Consider the following 17,451-nt stretch of genomic DNA (forward strand, 5'->3'; position numbering starts at 1 on the left):
ACACTTATTGCATATGATATATCTGGCCTTGTTACACAGAGATAAATGAGTTTACCCATGATTCTTTGATATTTTGTAATATCCACATCTTCTCCAGTACTTGTAGATAATTTTGTATTGGAATCCATAGGGGTTTCTGCTAGTCTACACCCGATCATTTTTGTCTCCTCCAATAGATCAAGAACATACTTCCTTTGAGATAGTATAATCCCATGTTTGGACTATAGTACTTTAATACCCAGAAAGTATTTAAGTAGTCCAAGATCTTTTGTCTTGAATTATTCACATATTTTTTCCTTGGTTTCCTGAATGCCCTCGGGATCACTACCGGTTAAGACAATATCATCAACATATACGGAAAAAATCACCTTGCCTTTAGGTGTGTCTTTAAGAAATACGAAACATCTATGAAATCCTACTCGTATCAGCGCTTGGCTAAGTTTATCAGACCATGCACGAGGAGATTGTTTCTCACCATAAAGGGATTTCTTCAATCGACATACCAACTCACCCTCAACCAAAAATCCAGGTGGTTGTTGCATATAAATTTCGTCCTTTATATCCCCATTGAGAAAAACATTTTTCACATCAAGCTGATAGACCTGCCAGGAAGAATTAACAACAAGAGGTAATAAAATATGTATTGAGTTCATTTTAGCCACCGGAGAGAATGCTTCCTCATAATCGATCCCATAACACTATGTATAGCCTTTAGCAATGAGGTGGGCCTTAAGGCGAGCAACTGACCCATCTGAATTGTGTTTAATAGTAAAGACCCACTTATAGCTAACAAGTTTTTTATCTGATGAAAGAGGAACTAGAACCCATGTCCAATTCTCATAGAGTGCCTGAATTTCTTTGTCTATTTCTGCCTTCCACCCTAGATGTTTTAGAGCCTCCTAATAGGACTATGGGACTGAGATGGAGGAGATAGACGCAAGAAATTGACAACATGAAGAGGATAAATGATGGTGAGACATAAAATTGGATATGGGGTGAGAAGAAGAGGTCTAGTGCAAGATCTGGGTTCCTTTCTTAATGTGATGAGAGAGGGGGAAGAAAAGGAGCAAAGAGAGAGAGAGAGAGAACTCAGGTAGAGAGGAGAGAAGAGAAAAGAGAGAAAAAGAGTTTAGGCTAGAGAGAGATTATTCACGAGTTGAGAAGTAGAGAGCTTCATTGACTTGATGTAATCAGAGTACATGAATCCCTATTTTTAATAGAGGAAAGTAGTAGTGTCCAATTACAATTAAACTACCTTTGTCCCAATTATACCCAAAATCTAACACTTAAAGGTACGTCCTAGCATAATTAAATAACTCAACATAAATAGAAGACTAACATAACTAAAATACTTTTAAACCAAAACTCTTTTGTGAGACCTACTTCCATAATAATTTTTGCTCTGTAAGACTTCTTATTGTGAGAGTCATGGAAGACTCAACATGCCACTTCACGTGATCATGGTGGGTTCCACCAGCTCGTGTGATCATGGTGGATCCCACCTTGTAACATATTAGTAACTTGTTGATCGATTAGTCCATCAACCTATAAGTTGCATTCTGACAGAAACAAAGTTGTTATGATCGATTGATCAATCAATCACTTTATTGTGATCGATCAATCAATGTTCTGATTTTTTAAAACGAGCAAAAAACAACTAGTTTTACATGGGCAAGTTATAAAAACCCCACCAAATTACACCTAGAGAAGTTATTGAGTAGTTATTGGAAAGTCTTTAATACTTCATTCTCAAAGACTTGCAATTCATATCTAAAAGTGCTTTTGAGTGAAAGAGAGCTACACACTTTAATTATCCTTGCTCTTTTCTCCACCTATCCTTGCATGTCACATTATTCAAGCTCGCATATACTGCACATTATGCTAAAAATAAGTGGATGCTTGGATCTCTCAAGGAGAAGGTACTCTCCAAGTGTTGGGTGTAAGTTTGTCTTTCTTGGGGAGATTGAAAGGCTGATCTAGAGTGAGAATCTACTTAATTTCTTGGGGAGATAGTGTTTGTGAAGAGCGTGTATTGAGCTACACGTGGGTTAAAGAGAGCCAAAATCTCTTAATGTTATTCTAGCTATTAGACCTTTTAAAAATAGTGGAATTTCCCAAGCAAGGGTTCTTGGACAGTGAATACAAATAGGGGAATATCGATAACAAAAATTCTCTTGTCTCCGATGGTGAGTGCATGCTTGTTTTAATTTGAAATTGCCTTATCGCACTATTTTTTATTCCACACACTACTTAGTTTTCAACTTGAAATTCTCTCTTCACCCCACTCTTGAGAAGCTACCTGGCCCAACAATGGTTATTGATGATGATGATGATTCTACCACTTCAGAAGAGGTAAGTGACTTGGACTATGAAAATGAACAAGAATTGCTATGAAGAAAATCAATCCAGAAAAATGAAATGTTCAAAGAGGAGATTAGTACCTTAAGGGAAGCAAACGAAAGCCATATGAACAATGCTTCAAGGCAAAGTGGGTTGATAGACAAGCTATCATGTGATAGACTTAGCTTTTGAAAAGAAGAGCACTGAATTGGAACAAACCCACACCTAGGATGAAAGCTGGGAAGAGCAAAAAAAGTGAAATTAGGAAGTTCACTCTCATTCCTCACATTCAATGCTACTATTGAAATGAAGTAGATCATTATGCCCATATTGCCAAATTAAGAATATAAATGGCATCAAACAATGTTGGGTACCCAAAACAACCGAAAGGGTTGTGGTAAACCAAAAAAAATCGGTCAAACAAGTTTGGTTGCCCAAATCACCTAGTGCTTCAAATGTTATCCGAAAGGGGCCAAACTTAAGATGGAACTCTAAGGGATAAATCTCTTGTGAGGTAGGCCTATCTTTGAGCCAAGGCACCAAAAAATATTTGGATTTTGGAAAGCAGTTGCTTAAGGCACATGACTAGTGATAAGAAGAGATTTGTAGAACTCAAATTTTAAGAAGATGGTCATGTAATATTTGGAAATGATAGCAAAGGTACCATCAATGGAATTGGTAAAATTGAAACCTCAACCTCTTTCATATCTGATGTTTATTGTGTAGAAGGGTTCATGCCATGATTTACTTGCATTACTCAATTTTTGGACAAAGATAACGTGAGTTCATTTGAAAAGGATAAATGTTTAGTAATGAACAAAAATGATGAACTAATTCTTGAGGGACATAGAAATACATACCTCTATGTTATGAACATAGTTGATTTACCCTCAAGTAGTGCCATTTTTTTGGGCAAAAAAATTTGATGAATATTGGTTATGACATATAGGAATAGATTCCTCAACAAATTAGCAAAGAAAAACCTAGTTAGAGGACTATCGTATCAAAATTTTGTAAGAAAGAGACCTTGTGATGCTCACCAACTTGGAAAGCAATACGAAAATTCTTTCAAATCAAAGAAAGTAGTTTCAACCTCTCGACCTCTTCAATTAATCCACAAGGATTTATTTGGACGTCCTCGAACCTTAAGCCTAAATAAAAAGTATCTCACTTTAGTGGCGGTAGATGAATATTCTAGGTTCACATGAGTAGATTTCCAAGCACCAAATGATGATGCCTTTCTGGCCTTTGCAAAACCATGTGAAAAATTTCAAAAGGAGCAAGGGTAGCATTGTCAAAATTAAGAGTGACCATAGAGGATAATTTGAAAATTCACATTTTTTAGGAATATTGCACAAAGCATGATATAGACCACACATTCTCAACTCCTCAAACTCCTCAACAAAATGGTGTTGTTGAGAGAAGAAATAGAACCTTAATTGAGACGGCTATAGGTATGTTACATTCATCTAACATACCACATAAATTTTGGTCGGAAGCCATAAATACCGCTTGTGATATCATAAAATGAGTAAGCAAAGGCCCCTTCTCAAAAAAACTCCTTCTGGTTTTTATAAGGCACCCTTCCTAACATTACCTACTTTAGAAACTTTGGATGCAAAGTGTTCATATTCAAAAAACCAAAGGAAATATTATTGAAGTTTGACTCTAGGGTTGATATAGGTATTTTTTGCATAAAGAGTTTATAACAAGACATCTATGAGAGTCAAGTAGTTGATACATGTTGAGGGTTTAGGGTTTAGGGTTTAGGGTTGAGTTTGATGAATATGATTCCCAAAATCCAACCCTAACTCCATTTTCTGATGGTGAATATGGAACCCTCTTTGATTCATCCCCACCATCTCAATCTCAAGACCAAAATATTGAAGAGAACCCAAATGTCTTGAATAACCAAGAAGAGTCACCTATGGAGCCAAAGAACTATAGGTTCATGATTGATAATCTCTTAGAAAAAATCATTGGTGATCCCCAACGAAAAATTGCAATTAGAAGAGCAACTCATGAAGTTATAGAAAATAGTGACTTTGTTTTTCAAATGGAGCCCCCAAAAGCTTTTCCAAAGCTAAAAAAATATGAGTTTTGGATAAAGGCAATGCAAGAAGAATTGAATCAAATTGAATGAAACAGAGTCTGGACTCTAGTACGTAGACCCCAAAATCAATAAGTCATAGGAACTAAATGGATGTTGAGGAACAAAGCCAATGAGGAGGAAAACCAAGTAGTGAGGAAGAAAGCTAGTTTAGTTTCCAAATGATATAACCAAGAAGAAAGAATTGATTTCAAAGAAACTTACGCACCCATGGTGAGATTAGAGGCAATTTGAATTCTTTTGGCCTATGCATGTGATATGAAGTTCAAAATTTTACTAAATGGATGTAAAGAGTTCATTCCTAAATTGGTACATTTGAGAAGAAGTTTATGTTGAACAACCCAAAGGTTTTAAAGACATGTGCAAGCTTGACCGTGTAAACAAACTACATAAAGCATTATATGGGTTAAATCAAGCTCCTAGAGCGTGGTATGAATGATCAAGCGAATTCTTAGAGAAAAATGGTCATAAGAGAGGTAGCATAGATAAGACTATATATAGAGAACTATGATCTAAACTAGAATACCATTCAAATTTATGTGGACGATATCATATTTGGTTATGAAAATGCCTCTCAATGACAAGAATTAGCTAGTGTAATGAAGAATGAGTTTGAACTGAATTTAATGGGTGAAATTACATTCTTCCTTGGACTTCAAGTAATGCAAACCGAGAATGGTGCATTCATAAAACATTCCAAATACGCTAAGGGATTTATTAAGAGATTCAACATTGAAAATATTAAGTCAATTAGCACAACCGTGAGTTCGTCCTTCAAACTTGACTCGGACAACTTCGGTAGGGCCATAGATAAAAAACTCTATAGAAGCATGATAGGTTCCCTACTTTACATTTCAGTTAATAGACCAGATATATTATTCTCAGTGTTGCCTATGTGTTAGATTTTAATTTAATCCTAGAGAATCTCACTTAGTGGTTATGAAAAGAATTTTCCATTATCTACTTAGAACAACAAACTTAGGTCTTTGGTACTCACACTCATCAGCCATTGATCTAGTAGTTATCAATGACGTCAAAATATATTTGTCTCTTGGTTTTTCAAGAAACAATACTCAGTAGCACTATCCACCATCAAAGTTGAATACATAGCATGTGGAAGTTGTGGTGCACAACTTCTTTAGATGAAACAAAAGAAAAATCAAATTTCAGTCCATTGTGACATTATGAGTGCCATAAGTCAATGTATGACCCAGTTCACCAATCTCGATAAAAACATATAGAAATAAGGCATCATTTCATCAATGAGTTGGTTCAAACCAAGGTATTTAGAATTGAAGTCGTTTCTATTGAAAATCAGCTAGAGCAAATTTTCACAAAGCCACTAGTATTTGATCAGTTCTCCAAGCTTCAAGGATAACTAGGCATGACCAATCCACCTTGATTCACTTAGACTGATAAATATGATCTTAAAGGACACATCCCATACTAGTAGTGCCATAAGAGCGAAGTGAAAATCAAAAGATTAAATTTTAGTCAGTCTTTGTCGGGCATTGATCGATCTATGTATACTTATTGATCGATCAACTTAAGTAATTAATCAATCAATCAAGACGAAATGATCAATCATTAATAGGGAAAAATGAGAAGTTGAAGATTTTTAAATGGTCATTCACCTCAATTCTCATTTCAAATCGTTCTCAACTTCAAACTCTAGAAATTCTCCGAACTCTAGAGCCTTCAACCTCATTTCCATTTCGATTTTAAGGGTATTCACCTCTAAATCCAAAGAAAAACCCTTTTTTCTTCACATTGTTTTCCAAATATGAACATCTCAAATTGTGAAGAAAAAAGGGTTTAACATCTTTTGGATGTGGGCCATTAGAAGGTGGAACTGACTTTTGTGTATTTTATGGCGATCCGCATGATGGACATTGTGACCAGCTCAAGAACGGATGACCTCCCGTTTGCTCAAGAGATCACAACCATCCGTCGCCATTGTGGATTTGACCTCACCGATGAGGAAAGCATGAACATCACCAGGAAGATATTGATTGATGAATCAAAGGTTGATAAGTTTGGCCTAGCCAAGTGGTGAGGTCAATAGGTGTGAAAGGACATGAATGAGGCACCTCAAAACATTAGCTCCAGGGATGTGATGAGCCTTGAACCACAAGTCGACCAATTTGAGTTTGCAAAGAGGAGACTAACCACAGAGGAAGCTTCCTCTTCCACTAACCCACTGAAAGCTTTAGATGATGTGGTAGATGATGTGAGAGCTACACAAGCGGACATCCTTGCCACACAAGGGAAATTGAAGACTAGGCAAATAGAGATTCAAACTAGTCTACTGAAGATCAAGAATATGATCAAGGCCTTCATCAGTCGTCCTACACCGCCTTTCTAGTTGTTTTCTGACTCACTTTTTTGTTGTCGACTCCCTTATACTTAGCTTATGATATACTTGTAATCACTTGACCTTATTTTATATTTGCAAAGTCATATATGAATTGGCCTTTGAGCCACGTTTTGTACTCACTTGTGTCTTTTTAATAACTTTTTGAGTATGACAAAAAGTGAGAGAAAAAGATTTAGACCTATATGGCATAGTAGCACACTAAAAATTACAAATTGAAACTTTAAAGAAAAATATGAGACATGCTTAGATTAAGAGGGAGCCATTTCTAAAATTTGCTTATTTGACTAAGCTCCAACCATAGTGATGTTATAATTGTAATTTTTTTCAAAAATAGTTTTAGTCATCGTAAAAAAGCAGGAGATTGTTGACCATGTGTTGACTCACTTCTTGTTAGGAATTAGAAGCCCTAATTCCAAACTAACGAGAGCAATATTAATAATCATAGAAGAAAGGAAAAGAAAGCACAATAACAAACAAGATTTATACAGGTTCGCCTCAAGGTAAGACTACGTCCAATTTTCCGCCGCTATAGTAATCCACTATAAAGATGAAATAGTTTACAAGAGAAATCGCACACACTTACTGGTGTTTTTCTCTAATCTCTTGGGTTGCAACTCCAAATGCTCCTCGGGATGATGATACTTGTCAAGGTGATAAAACCATAACAATGGCACCCCCATATATAAAGAGAAAATTAGGGCAACCGAATTACAAGTGTGATATACCCACACTACCTTAAATGATACAACAATCAATATATCAATCCGCACCAGAGGATAAGGTATTAATTATGCTCCACAACTTAACACTTCTTGACTTTGATGATAACAAAACTCAATAGAGCCAATGATTGTTAATCTAATATTTCATATACTTTTCCCTCAAGAGACATCAACTTCAAGGTCTAAAGCATTAAATCGATACAAGCTTCTCATAATCCTCAAACTTCATGGAAAGTCAACAACTCTTGTAGAAGCACCCTCTAAAGATGAAGCCAAATTGAAGAGTAGAGTTTTACGACTCATTGAGACATGTCAAAAACTCAGTCTATGTAAAGAAAATTGTCCACTCCCAAAATTTAACTTAGAATGTAAACTTTGAGCTTTAGGACATATTTTGCATTCAAACATGTTTTCACAAACTTAATCTGCATATTACATATATGTTAGAATCACTTAGAAACGTTCATTCTCATGATTTAAAAGAATATTAGATGAAGTGGCACTAGAATGATTGATCATCATCTACCAATGATTAGTCATCTAGAAGTGCACAAGCAAAAAATATAAAGCATGATCAATCAACCTAAGTCAATTGATTGATCGTCTAAAACATGGCCAATATGTGCTATAAAGCATGATCAATCAACCCATTTGGACTGATCGATCAATATTGTCCATGCAAAGCAAATTCATGTTGATAGATTGATCAACCTCTGAGACTGATCAATCATACAAAACACTTGCTAGTCAGAGACATGAAGCATGGTCAATCATAGGAAAATCATTGATTTATTATACTTGCAATGCACTACTAGAGGGAATTCTGATTGATTAATCATACCATGTTATTGATCGATCAACTTAAAATGTCATACCCAATGGGGAAGATATTGATTGATCATACCAATGATCAATAAGACACATCCTGACAAAAAAAATAGTCATTACACTCAATTGATCCATCATCTACTTTACATTGAATGATCAATTTGAACTCGCCTTTTTTTCAAACGGATAAAAAACAATGAGTTTGGCTTTGAGAACTTATAAATTACCAGTACCCCCCCCCCCCCCCCCCCCCCCCCCAAACCTCCTATTGAGAAGTTAATAAGTATTTATTGGTATATCCACAAGATTATATTCTCAATCCATGAAAACACTTCCTAAAGTGCTTTTGTGAGAAAGAGTGAGCTAAGTGTTAGGTTCCCTCGCCATCGATCGAGTCACCTGACAATCACTCTTACCTGCCAGGTTGACGTGCGGCGTTGAAGGGGATTTGGAGTTCTTTGATTGACCTATTGTTGGAATAACTGAGCTGACGAAGGGAGCTCACCCTGGACCTCATTAGGGAAAGGGAGAATCCGACCTTGATACAACTAATTGGATTAATGCTTGATTTTCATACAGACTACCGTTCTTTTTATCCCCTCAAGTGCCATGACGTTTACACTTTTCAAGACATACTCAAGCCATGACGTTTACACTTCCCAAACCACACGCTACCCAACTATGACGCTTACACTTCCCAAACCCTGACACTAATACTCCCTAGCCCTGACGAGCCCCACACTAATCACTCAAAAGTATATTAGACCCAACCCTTAACTTAATTTGAAAGTGACACCCTTAAGTCCTACGTCTAGTAATGACTCTAGATGCTATGCAATCCATAAAATCACTCCCCTCCTGGAGAAAGAGCTTGTCCTCATGCTCAAAGTTGGGGTAGAGGGCCTGGAATTCTGCCAATGGTTCCCATGAGGCTTCCACCAGATCCGTCTCCGCCCACTAGACTAAGATTTCCCAACGATCATTGACGCGATGAGCCTGGAAGACGTGAGCTGGAGTGAGCAAGATGCAACCATCTTGGAGGGCCAACAGAGGAGTGTGCAACATAGGCGAGTCGGCCCTGAATGGCTTCAGAAGGGAGACATGGAAACATTGTGAATGTGGGCATCAGAGGATAACTAGAAATGGTAAGCCATGCTGCTGATGCGCTCCAAGACCTGGAATGGGCCATAGTACTTGGGTGAGAGTTTGTTGCATTTGGACGCAGTGAGGGACAACTGGCGATACTTATGAAGACGGAACCACACATAGTCTCCTAGGGCATAAGATTGGTCACGGTGGCCCTTGTCATAAGTATTTTTCATGAGCACTTGAGCTTGTTGTAAGTTGGCTCTGACTTATGCTATCATGCGGTCTCTTTCCTCTAATGCCTGATCGAAAGCAGAAATATAAGAGACAAGTCGAGGGGGTTCCTGACCATAAACCACCTGGAAGGGAGTGGTCTTGAGAGCTGTGTGGTAGGAAGTATTGTAGCAAAATTTGGCCCACGTGAGCCAACAGACCCAAGTTTTGGGATGATCGCCCACCAAGCAACACAAATACACCTCGAGAGTGTGGTTGACTACCTCTGTTTGCCCATCGGTCTGGGGGTGGTAAGCGGAGGAGAAATCCAACTTGGTGCCCTGTAGGTTGAAAAGCTCCTTCCATAAGTTACTAGTAAATATTGCATCTCTATCACTGATGATGGATTCTGGCAGACCATGAAGTCGAACAATGTGATCCATGAAAATTTGAGTTATATGAGAAGCTGTATATGGATGTGTTAAGAGAATGAAATGCTCATACTTTGAGAAACTATCCACCACCACCAATATGCTAGATTTACCCGATGATTTTGAAAGACCATCAATGAAGTTCATGGATATGTCGGTCCAAATCTAAGTAGGGAGCTATAGGGACTGGAGTAAGCCTGTTGGGCTTAAAGTCTCTGTTTTGTTGCGTTGGCAGACTTGGCAGGTGGATACATAGTCAGCTATCATTCGTTTCATACCTTTCCAATAAAAGTCGCGACTAAGCCAGAAATATGTATTCTGCTGTCCTTCATGGGTACTATCGTGATAGGTGGAAAGGATGGTGGGCAATAAGGCTGAGGTGGTAGGAAGATAAAGTCGTTGCTTGTATAAGATGAGGCGGTCCTGGATGGCCCAGTTGCTGTCCATGGCCTATTGTTCAATGCTATGCAATAAGGCTAGGAGGTCCAGTGATTATTGAATTTCATCCCGAATCGAATCCAGCAACAAGAACCGAGGTTGACTGATGATATTGAGTTGTGGTGCTGTCACATCTCTGCGAGACAATGCATCAGCACCTTTGTTGAGTTGGCCCGATTTTAACTTCGCCCTAAAATTTAACCCCATTAATTTACTGAGTCAGTGTTGTTGTGGTGAAGTGGTAAGGCTTTGCTCGAACAAGTACTTCAGACTGTAGTGGTCAGTTCGGATGAGGAAGTGGCAGCCCCACAGATATGGCCTCCAATGATAAATGGCTTTGGCTAAGCCAATCGGTTTTTGCTCATAGGCAGCTAATTTGTGATGATGGGTGGCCAGTTGTCTGTTGAAATAGGCAATGGGATACCCCTGCTACTGTAACACCGGAAAATACTACCCAAAAGACCGAACTGTGTTAATCAAGGTGGATTGGTGTTAAGCACCTAGCCAATACTACCCAAAAGACCAGCCTGTTAGGAGCGGAAGACATAGGTACTTAACCCAAGACCATAACATCACACCCCACCTTCGCGAGCCGACGACCACGGCGGCCCACTCTTGTGACAGCCTACTCTAGCGACGGCCCACTCTAGCGACACTAGATGGACCAGGGTCAAGTTCCTACGACCTACCAGTAATTTTAATCTGGCCTCTAGGTCGCCCCCTCCGGGATTCGAACTCGCAACGTGGGAGCCCGCTCTGATACCACATTGTTAGGTTCCCTCACCATAGATCGAGTCACCCGACGATCACTCCTACCTTCCAGGTTGACGTGCGAGTTGAAGGGGATTTGGAGTTCTTTGATCGACCTATTGCTAGAATAACTGAGATGACGAAGGGAGCTCACCCTGGACCTCGTTAGGGAAAGGGAGAATACGACCTTGATACAACTAATTGGATTAATGCTTGATTTTCATACAGACTGCCGTTCTTCTTATCCTCTCAAGTGCCATGACATTTACACTTTTCAAGACATACTCAAGCCATGACATTTACACTTCCCAAACCACACACTACCCAACTATGATGCTTACACTTCCCAAACCCTGATGCTAACACTCCCTAGCCTTGACGAGCCCCACACTAATCACACAAAAGTACATTAGACCCAACCCTTAACTTAATTTGAAAGTTACACCCTTAAGTCCTACGTCTAGTAATGACTCTAGATGCTATGGAGTCCATAACACTAAGCTTCTGAAAAATCTTTCCTCTTTTTTCAAATGTTATCCTTTGCATATGCATTAGACAAGCTCCATCATTCTACATTGTCCTACAAAGGCTAGAGAGTTGGATCTCTCAAGGAGAAGATTTCTCTCCAATTGAAAAAGGGTATAAGTTTTATCCTTTCTTTTGTTCTTGTTTTTTGTTTTTTGTTTTTTACTTATTGTTTTCTTTTTTTTGAGAAAGGATCTTCGAGAACCTATTTGAATCTCTTTAGGATATTATCCTATACATGTGTATTTGAGCTAGACATGGCCTAAAGAGAGACGAAATATCTTTGATGTAAATTCCAGTTAATAGAATTAGATTAGTGGAATTTTTGAAGCACATGTTCGGTTGGTGAATACCAATAGGGGAACATCGATAAAAAATATTTTGTGTCAACTATTGTGGTGGGGGAATGTTTTATGCATTAATTTGCATGCTTGCATGATTTTAGTTTCCACACCTTAAAGAATTTTAAACTTAAAATTCTTAGTTCACTTCCCTATTGAGAAGCCACTTGAGCCAACAACCTTCACGTCTTGCAATGTATTTTTTGGGGAAAATAGGATAATCGTGCTGTTTATTGTGGTGCAAAGGTAGATTTCTATAACTTTTTTTCAAGGTATATTTTTTAACGTGAAGTTTAACCTTGAAGACGAAAAATGCCCTGAGGAAAATTTGAAAATGTTACATATCCCAAGACTTCCACAACTTTCTTTTAACGTATAATTTTTAACATGAAAATTAAGCCTTAATGATGAAAATGCCTTGGGGAAAATTTGAAAATGTTACATATATCCAAGCTAATAATTAAACTTGACATTTCTAAGGTAGAGGTCGGGTTTTTTTGTGTGAGGAAGATTAGAGTGAATCTTGGTTTGAGTGATCATGGTATGGGAGAAGTAGTAAAACATAGACAAACACATGGGAAAGAATTTTGGGGTTCGAGACTGCCCCAATTCTAACATTAAACAGATTTATAGTAATTACTAGTTAGGTCTTACCATAAAAGATTATCTCTTAGGCGTGGTGCACCTTCCTTTTAATTAAATAAGATATATGGGACACATAAATAAATAAATAAAACTATCTAATTAGTGTTTCTTATTTGATTCACTATTAACATTTCTGCTAATTTTAAATATTTGTGGGATACTTGTTGACTTGTTAACAAAGTAGGCTGACTGAAATGCATTTTGGCCAAGGAAACCCAAATTTAGGGAAGTTTTTCATATCTTCTTATAATGAAAGAAAGATGACTTAATTAAATTGTAAAGCAAAATATGATGCAATTCTCCACCATAGGATATATACAAGTATTTAGACATTGAATTGTTAAGGTCTTTATGAGAATCCACCAAAATCATTTGTTTGCCACACTTAGTCACTATGACCTTCTTCCATTTCCTTCACATGGAAAGTCGACTTAAGTACATTAACATAACAAGAGCATCCATTTTGTTACAATCTCAATCAAGAGGCTTCAAAATGAATATGAAAATTTCACTGCTACATAATATTAAAAAACATATATGAAACATTTGAAAATATATGAGATAAAATTGGTCTCAATATCTCATTCCACTGGGTTTTGATGATAATAAATACTAAAATTACTAATGATGTCCATTAAGATTATCTTGCAGCTCAAAAAAAGTTCAAGAGAATTTTTTTGGTAGCATAAAGGTTTGACTAGCTAAAGCACACCATCTAAACGACCTAGCAACACCATTTCATATAACAAAACAGAAAATTGTTTTGTGCAACAGCCATTCTAGTAGAGGTTAGAAGAATAAAATAGGCAAGAGAAGTTGGCCACATAGTAAGGAGTTAACCTCTTTAGTAGGAAACTTGAAGTCGTAAGTGCCAAAACCCAAAGGAGTTAACTGCTTAGCAAGACGTCAACCCTATCGGTAGAAAATGGAAAGTGTGAAATCCCAAAAATTGAAAATATAAGTTTTCTAGTGCCAAAGCTTAAAGGAGTAAGACTCTTTTAACAGTGAGTCTTGAATTACAATATGAGTCAACAACATTATGCAAATCAAAGAGCTTTAGACGTAAAAGGAGATGAATCCTTGGAAGGAGTCTACCTATTTGTTAAGGTAGATCATCATTAGTAGTTGAACACAATGAAAAGAGTCAAACTTTTGGAAGGAGTCGACTTCTTGGTGCAAATAAAATAAAATCTTCTGTCTTTCAAGCTCAAATCTAGAGTTGTAAGTCTGCAAAAATAGCAAGTGGACTACTTATGTTAAATAGCAAAAACAGGATTTAGTGCACAATTTTTTAGAATTTATGAACTGATTTTGACTGAATTTTTTTGAATGATAACTAGTCATTTTTTTTTTTGCATTAGCAATTAGTTATTAAACATTGAATAGCTTTTTATTTACCCAAAACTACCCCAAATAGTAAAAAACATTGCATAATGAACTCTTTGTCTCCTAAGCCCTCACACACAATTTAGATCCTATTGAAATATTTAGATATTTGATTATTAAACACGTGTGAAGTGACATTAAGATCATATTTAATTTGATATTTTCCCTTTTAGAGCTTGTTTGATTTAATTCCACTGAAAACTAGTTTTGTGCCCTTTTTTGAGTATTTTATTTCCAAATCTTATTATACATTGTAGCATGTAAGGCATTTGAGGAGTGTAGGCAAGACCATGATGTCAAGTTGATTGGAAAATGGTTGTATGGTTGAGGAGTAAAGGCTGAGAAGACGATGTTTGTTGTTGTTTGAGTCGTAAGACCTAGTGTGGGTAAGTGGTGCTGAAAATGCCCATGTGGATCTAGACTAGTGTGCTTAGTGAGTTGCCGCAAATCCTTATGTAGGTGTACGCTTGTGTAGGCTAGTTAGTTGCAAAAAAATCCCTTGACAGATCAAGGTTGCATACCTAGTTTATTGTTATAAATTACCTACGTAAGGGTGTGCATTTTAAATTGGTTGTAGTGATCAATTGAGTGGTGTAATTCCCGGTCTAAGCAACATTGAAATTTTCCTTAAAAGCAATTTTAAGTAAGTGCCACGTAGCAACCCTAGCATATTAGAGGATTGTGAACCACAATACATCTTATGTTAATTGTGTGTGTGTGCTTCCTCATGTACTTTGATTATTTTTTTCATGTACTTGGATTGTTAACTTTGCATTGCACATAGAAACACTCAAGAATGTCAACACACAAATTTAGCAAACCTATTCGCCCTCGTTCTAGCTTTATTCCTTACCAGACCTAACAAATATTTGAAGAAAAAGTTGATGCTAATTCATTCCAATACTAAGTTTTATTTTGTTAAGCAGCTTATCATTGGAAAAAAAAAGTTTTTTTTTTTTTTTTATAAATGATGAGGACAAGAAGGAAATGGAAATCCTGGTTTGTCTTGTCCTTTTCTAGAACCTATGCCGGCAAGGGATGCTTAATTAATTGAAGTCGTCTTAACGAGTAACTGCGATAGACATGCCTACCAGAAACGGTGATAGGAGCTACATTTATTCTGTCATTTTTTTATCTTTATTTTTGAAATGTTTGTCGATCCCACAATTCTATTGGAGGTTTCTATGAAAGTGAAGGCAGAGAGGAGCTCGGAAGCAAAACGACAGTACGAAAATGAATGTAAGAAACGAATTTTCAGCCATTACTAATTAGGCGTTGCTTCTTTAAAGCAATTGAACAGTAAGAAAGCGAGTACGCGTCAAATAATCCTTCGGTGTTTCCAAAGCTTGCAACAATTCCGATTGTTGACATAAAATATCAGTAGTTGGTAACAGATTATTCGTTTCTTCCAAGAAGCAAAAGCGGCAATAGAATAGAATCAAGAGGTGGGAATCAACTTATAATTGTGAGGTTTTAGTATACATATTAGTACATCAGAGAGATGTATCACCAAACTGAGAACTAACAGGAATCCCAGCAATGGAGGTCGCGAATGGAAGTGCAGCAAAAGAGGTCGGACGCACTTGGGGAAAATCCATACCGGTGGAAAGTGTTCAAGAGTTGGTGAGAAGAGACCCCTCATGTGTTCCCGAACGGTACGTCAGAAACGAAGATGCCCAGTCCCATTATCTCGACAGATCTCATCTTTCATCAGAAATTCCCGTCATTGATTTGTCCTTGCTTCGACAGAGGGATGAGAGTGAACTCAAAAAGCTTGATTTGGCTTGTCAATGCTGGGGCTTCTTCCAGGTATGCTTTTCCATTCTTGAACGTAAATTAATGCACCCGGCCTGCGGCTATCTCACTTTGCTGTCATTTTTGCAACTAGTGCAGATAATAAACCATGGCGTGGCAGAGGGGATACTGCGAAAGACGAAAGCTGCAGCGGCTGACTTTTTCAAGCTTCCGCTAGAAGAGAAGAAGAAATATGCCATGGTCTCAAACGACATTCAAGGATATGGGCAACTCTATGTAGTGTCCAACGAACAGAAATTGGACTGGTCGGATGTCCTGGCGTTAATCATATATCCTCACTACTTTCGGAAACTGAACTGTTGTCCCGTAGAGCCACTTGACTTCAAGTGAGTTCTCTCACTCGCCTTGTTTTGTAACAATTAGGGCTTATTCATAGTCGATCGTCTACTGCAATTTATAGCATTGACTGCGTAGTTGTCACTGTGGCAGAGAGGTAGTTGAAGTGTACTCTTCTGAGGTGAATAGGGTCGCAAGGGAACTCCTTTCCGCTTTATCTCTCCTTATGGGGCTGAATCCGGAAGGTTTGTTGGAGCTGCATAGAGAGGTATTGCAAGCTTTGCGTTTCAACTTCTATCCCACCTGTTGTAAGCCGGATCAAGTGCTTGGCGTGAGCCCACATTCCGATAGCAGCACTAAAACCATACTTCTGCAAGACGATGATGTTACAGGTCTCCAAATTAGGCATAATGGTGGCTGGCTTCCTGTTAAACCAATACCAGATGCTCTCGTCGTGAATGTTGGAGATGTTATTGAGGTATTTCTTCTCTTATTACTGTCATGAAAATGGAAATAATCAAGGAATTAAATACCACTTCATTCTCTATTGATTTTTATCCTGTGGAGCTGCAGATTTTGAGTAATGGAAAGTATAAGAGCATTGAGCATAGAGCGGTAACGAATGCGAATCAACCCAGGATGTCACTTGCCTCGTTTGTGTCCCCGGATGATGATGTGGAAATCGAACCATTGCATCATATGATGAACGAGAAAGAGAATCCTAGAGTTTATACAAGGATCAAATACGGGGATTATCTGAGATGTTCCTTGAAGAGAAAGATGGAGGGAAAATCACACGTTGACCTTGTCAAAATAGACTACTGATTATGGACGATCGCCCTGAAATTGCCTTTTTCTTTTTTGTTGTTGTTATTGTTTTTTGTTCAAAGCAAGGAATCCACTTGCTCTCCTGCTAAACTTGCAAGTGTAATGTGACATTAAAATCCAGAATATTTATTTTAGTCAAGAAGAATGAAGCTCAGCAGCACTATTGGTCACCAATCAAACTGCTTTCCTTCATTGTTCACAACCGATGCACAAAAGCAAAATAAATGGGACCAAAACTGGGTATTAGAAGACAAGGTAGTACTCTCACTATGTTCTTTTTCACTAATTTATTTAAGGAATTTATTCCTATATGTCTTAGTCTTTTATGCCATAGCCCAGA

The 17,451-nt window shown here is 37.6% G+C and overlaps 1 protein-coding gene across 1 annotated transcript; it reads left to right on the forward strand.

Moving 5' to 3' along the window:
• The first annotated feature begins 15,731 nt into the window (after positions 1-15,731).
• LOC137943031 (protein LATERAL BRANCHING OXIDOREDUCTASE 1-like) lies at positions 15,732-17,108 on the forward strand. Its single transcript, XM_068788730.1, has 4 exons — positions 15,732-16,001; positions 16,086-16,333; positions 16,437-16,761; positions 16,857-17,108. Exons 1-4 carry the CDS (start codon positions 15,732-15,734, stop codon positions 17,106-17,108), a joined length of 1,095 nt encoding a protein of 364 aa, XP_068644831.1.
• Positions 17,109-17,451: the final 343 nt, after the last annotated feature.

The sequence above is a fragment of the Aristolochia californica genome, unplaced genomic scaffold (assembly GCF_029961685.1).
Source record: "Aristolochia californica isolate CCGP_79_NKW_82.1479 unplaced genomic scaffold, dmAriCali1.0.hap1 SCAF_10, whole genome shotgun sequence".
In the NCBI taxonomy this organism is placed as follows: domain Eukaryota; kingdom Viridiplantae; phylum Streptophyta; class Magnoliopsida; order Piperales; family Aristolochiaceae; genus Aristolochia; species Aristolochia californica.

Coding starts and splice junctions, on each gene's coding strand:
- LOC137943031 (XM_068788730.1), top strand. CDS start 15,732: ATGGAGGTCGCGAATGGAAGTGCAGCAAAAGAGGTCGGACGCACTTGG. Junction 16,002..16,085: donor AATGCTGGGGCTTCTTCCAG/GTATGCTTTTCC, acceptor CAACTAGTGCAG/ATAATAAACCATGGCGTGGC. Junction 16,762..16,856: donor ATGTTGGAGATGTTATTGAG/GTATTTCTTCTC, acceptor GTGGAGCTGCAG/ATTTTGAGTAATGGAAAGTA.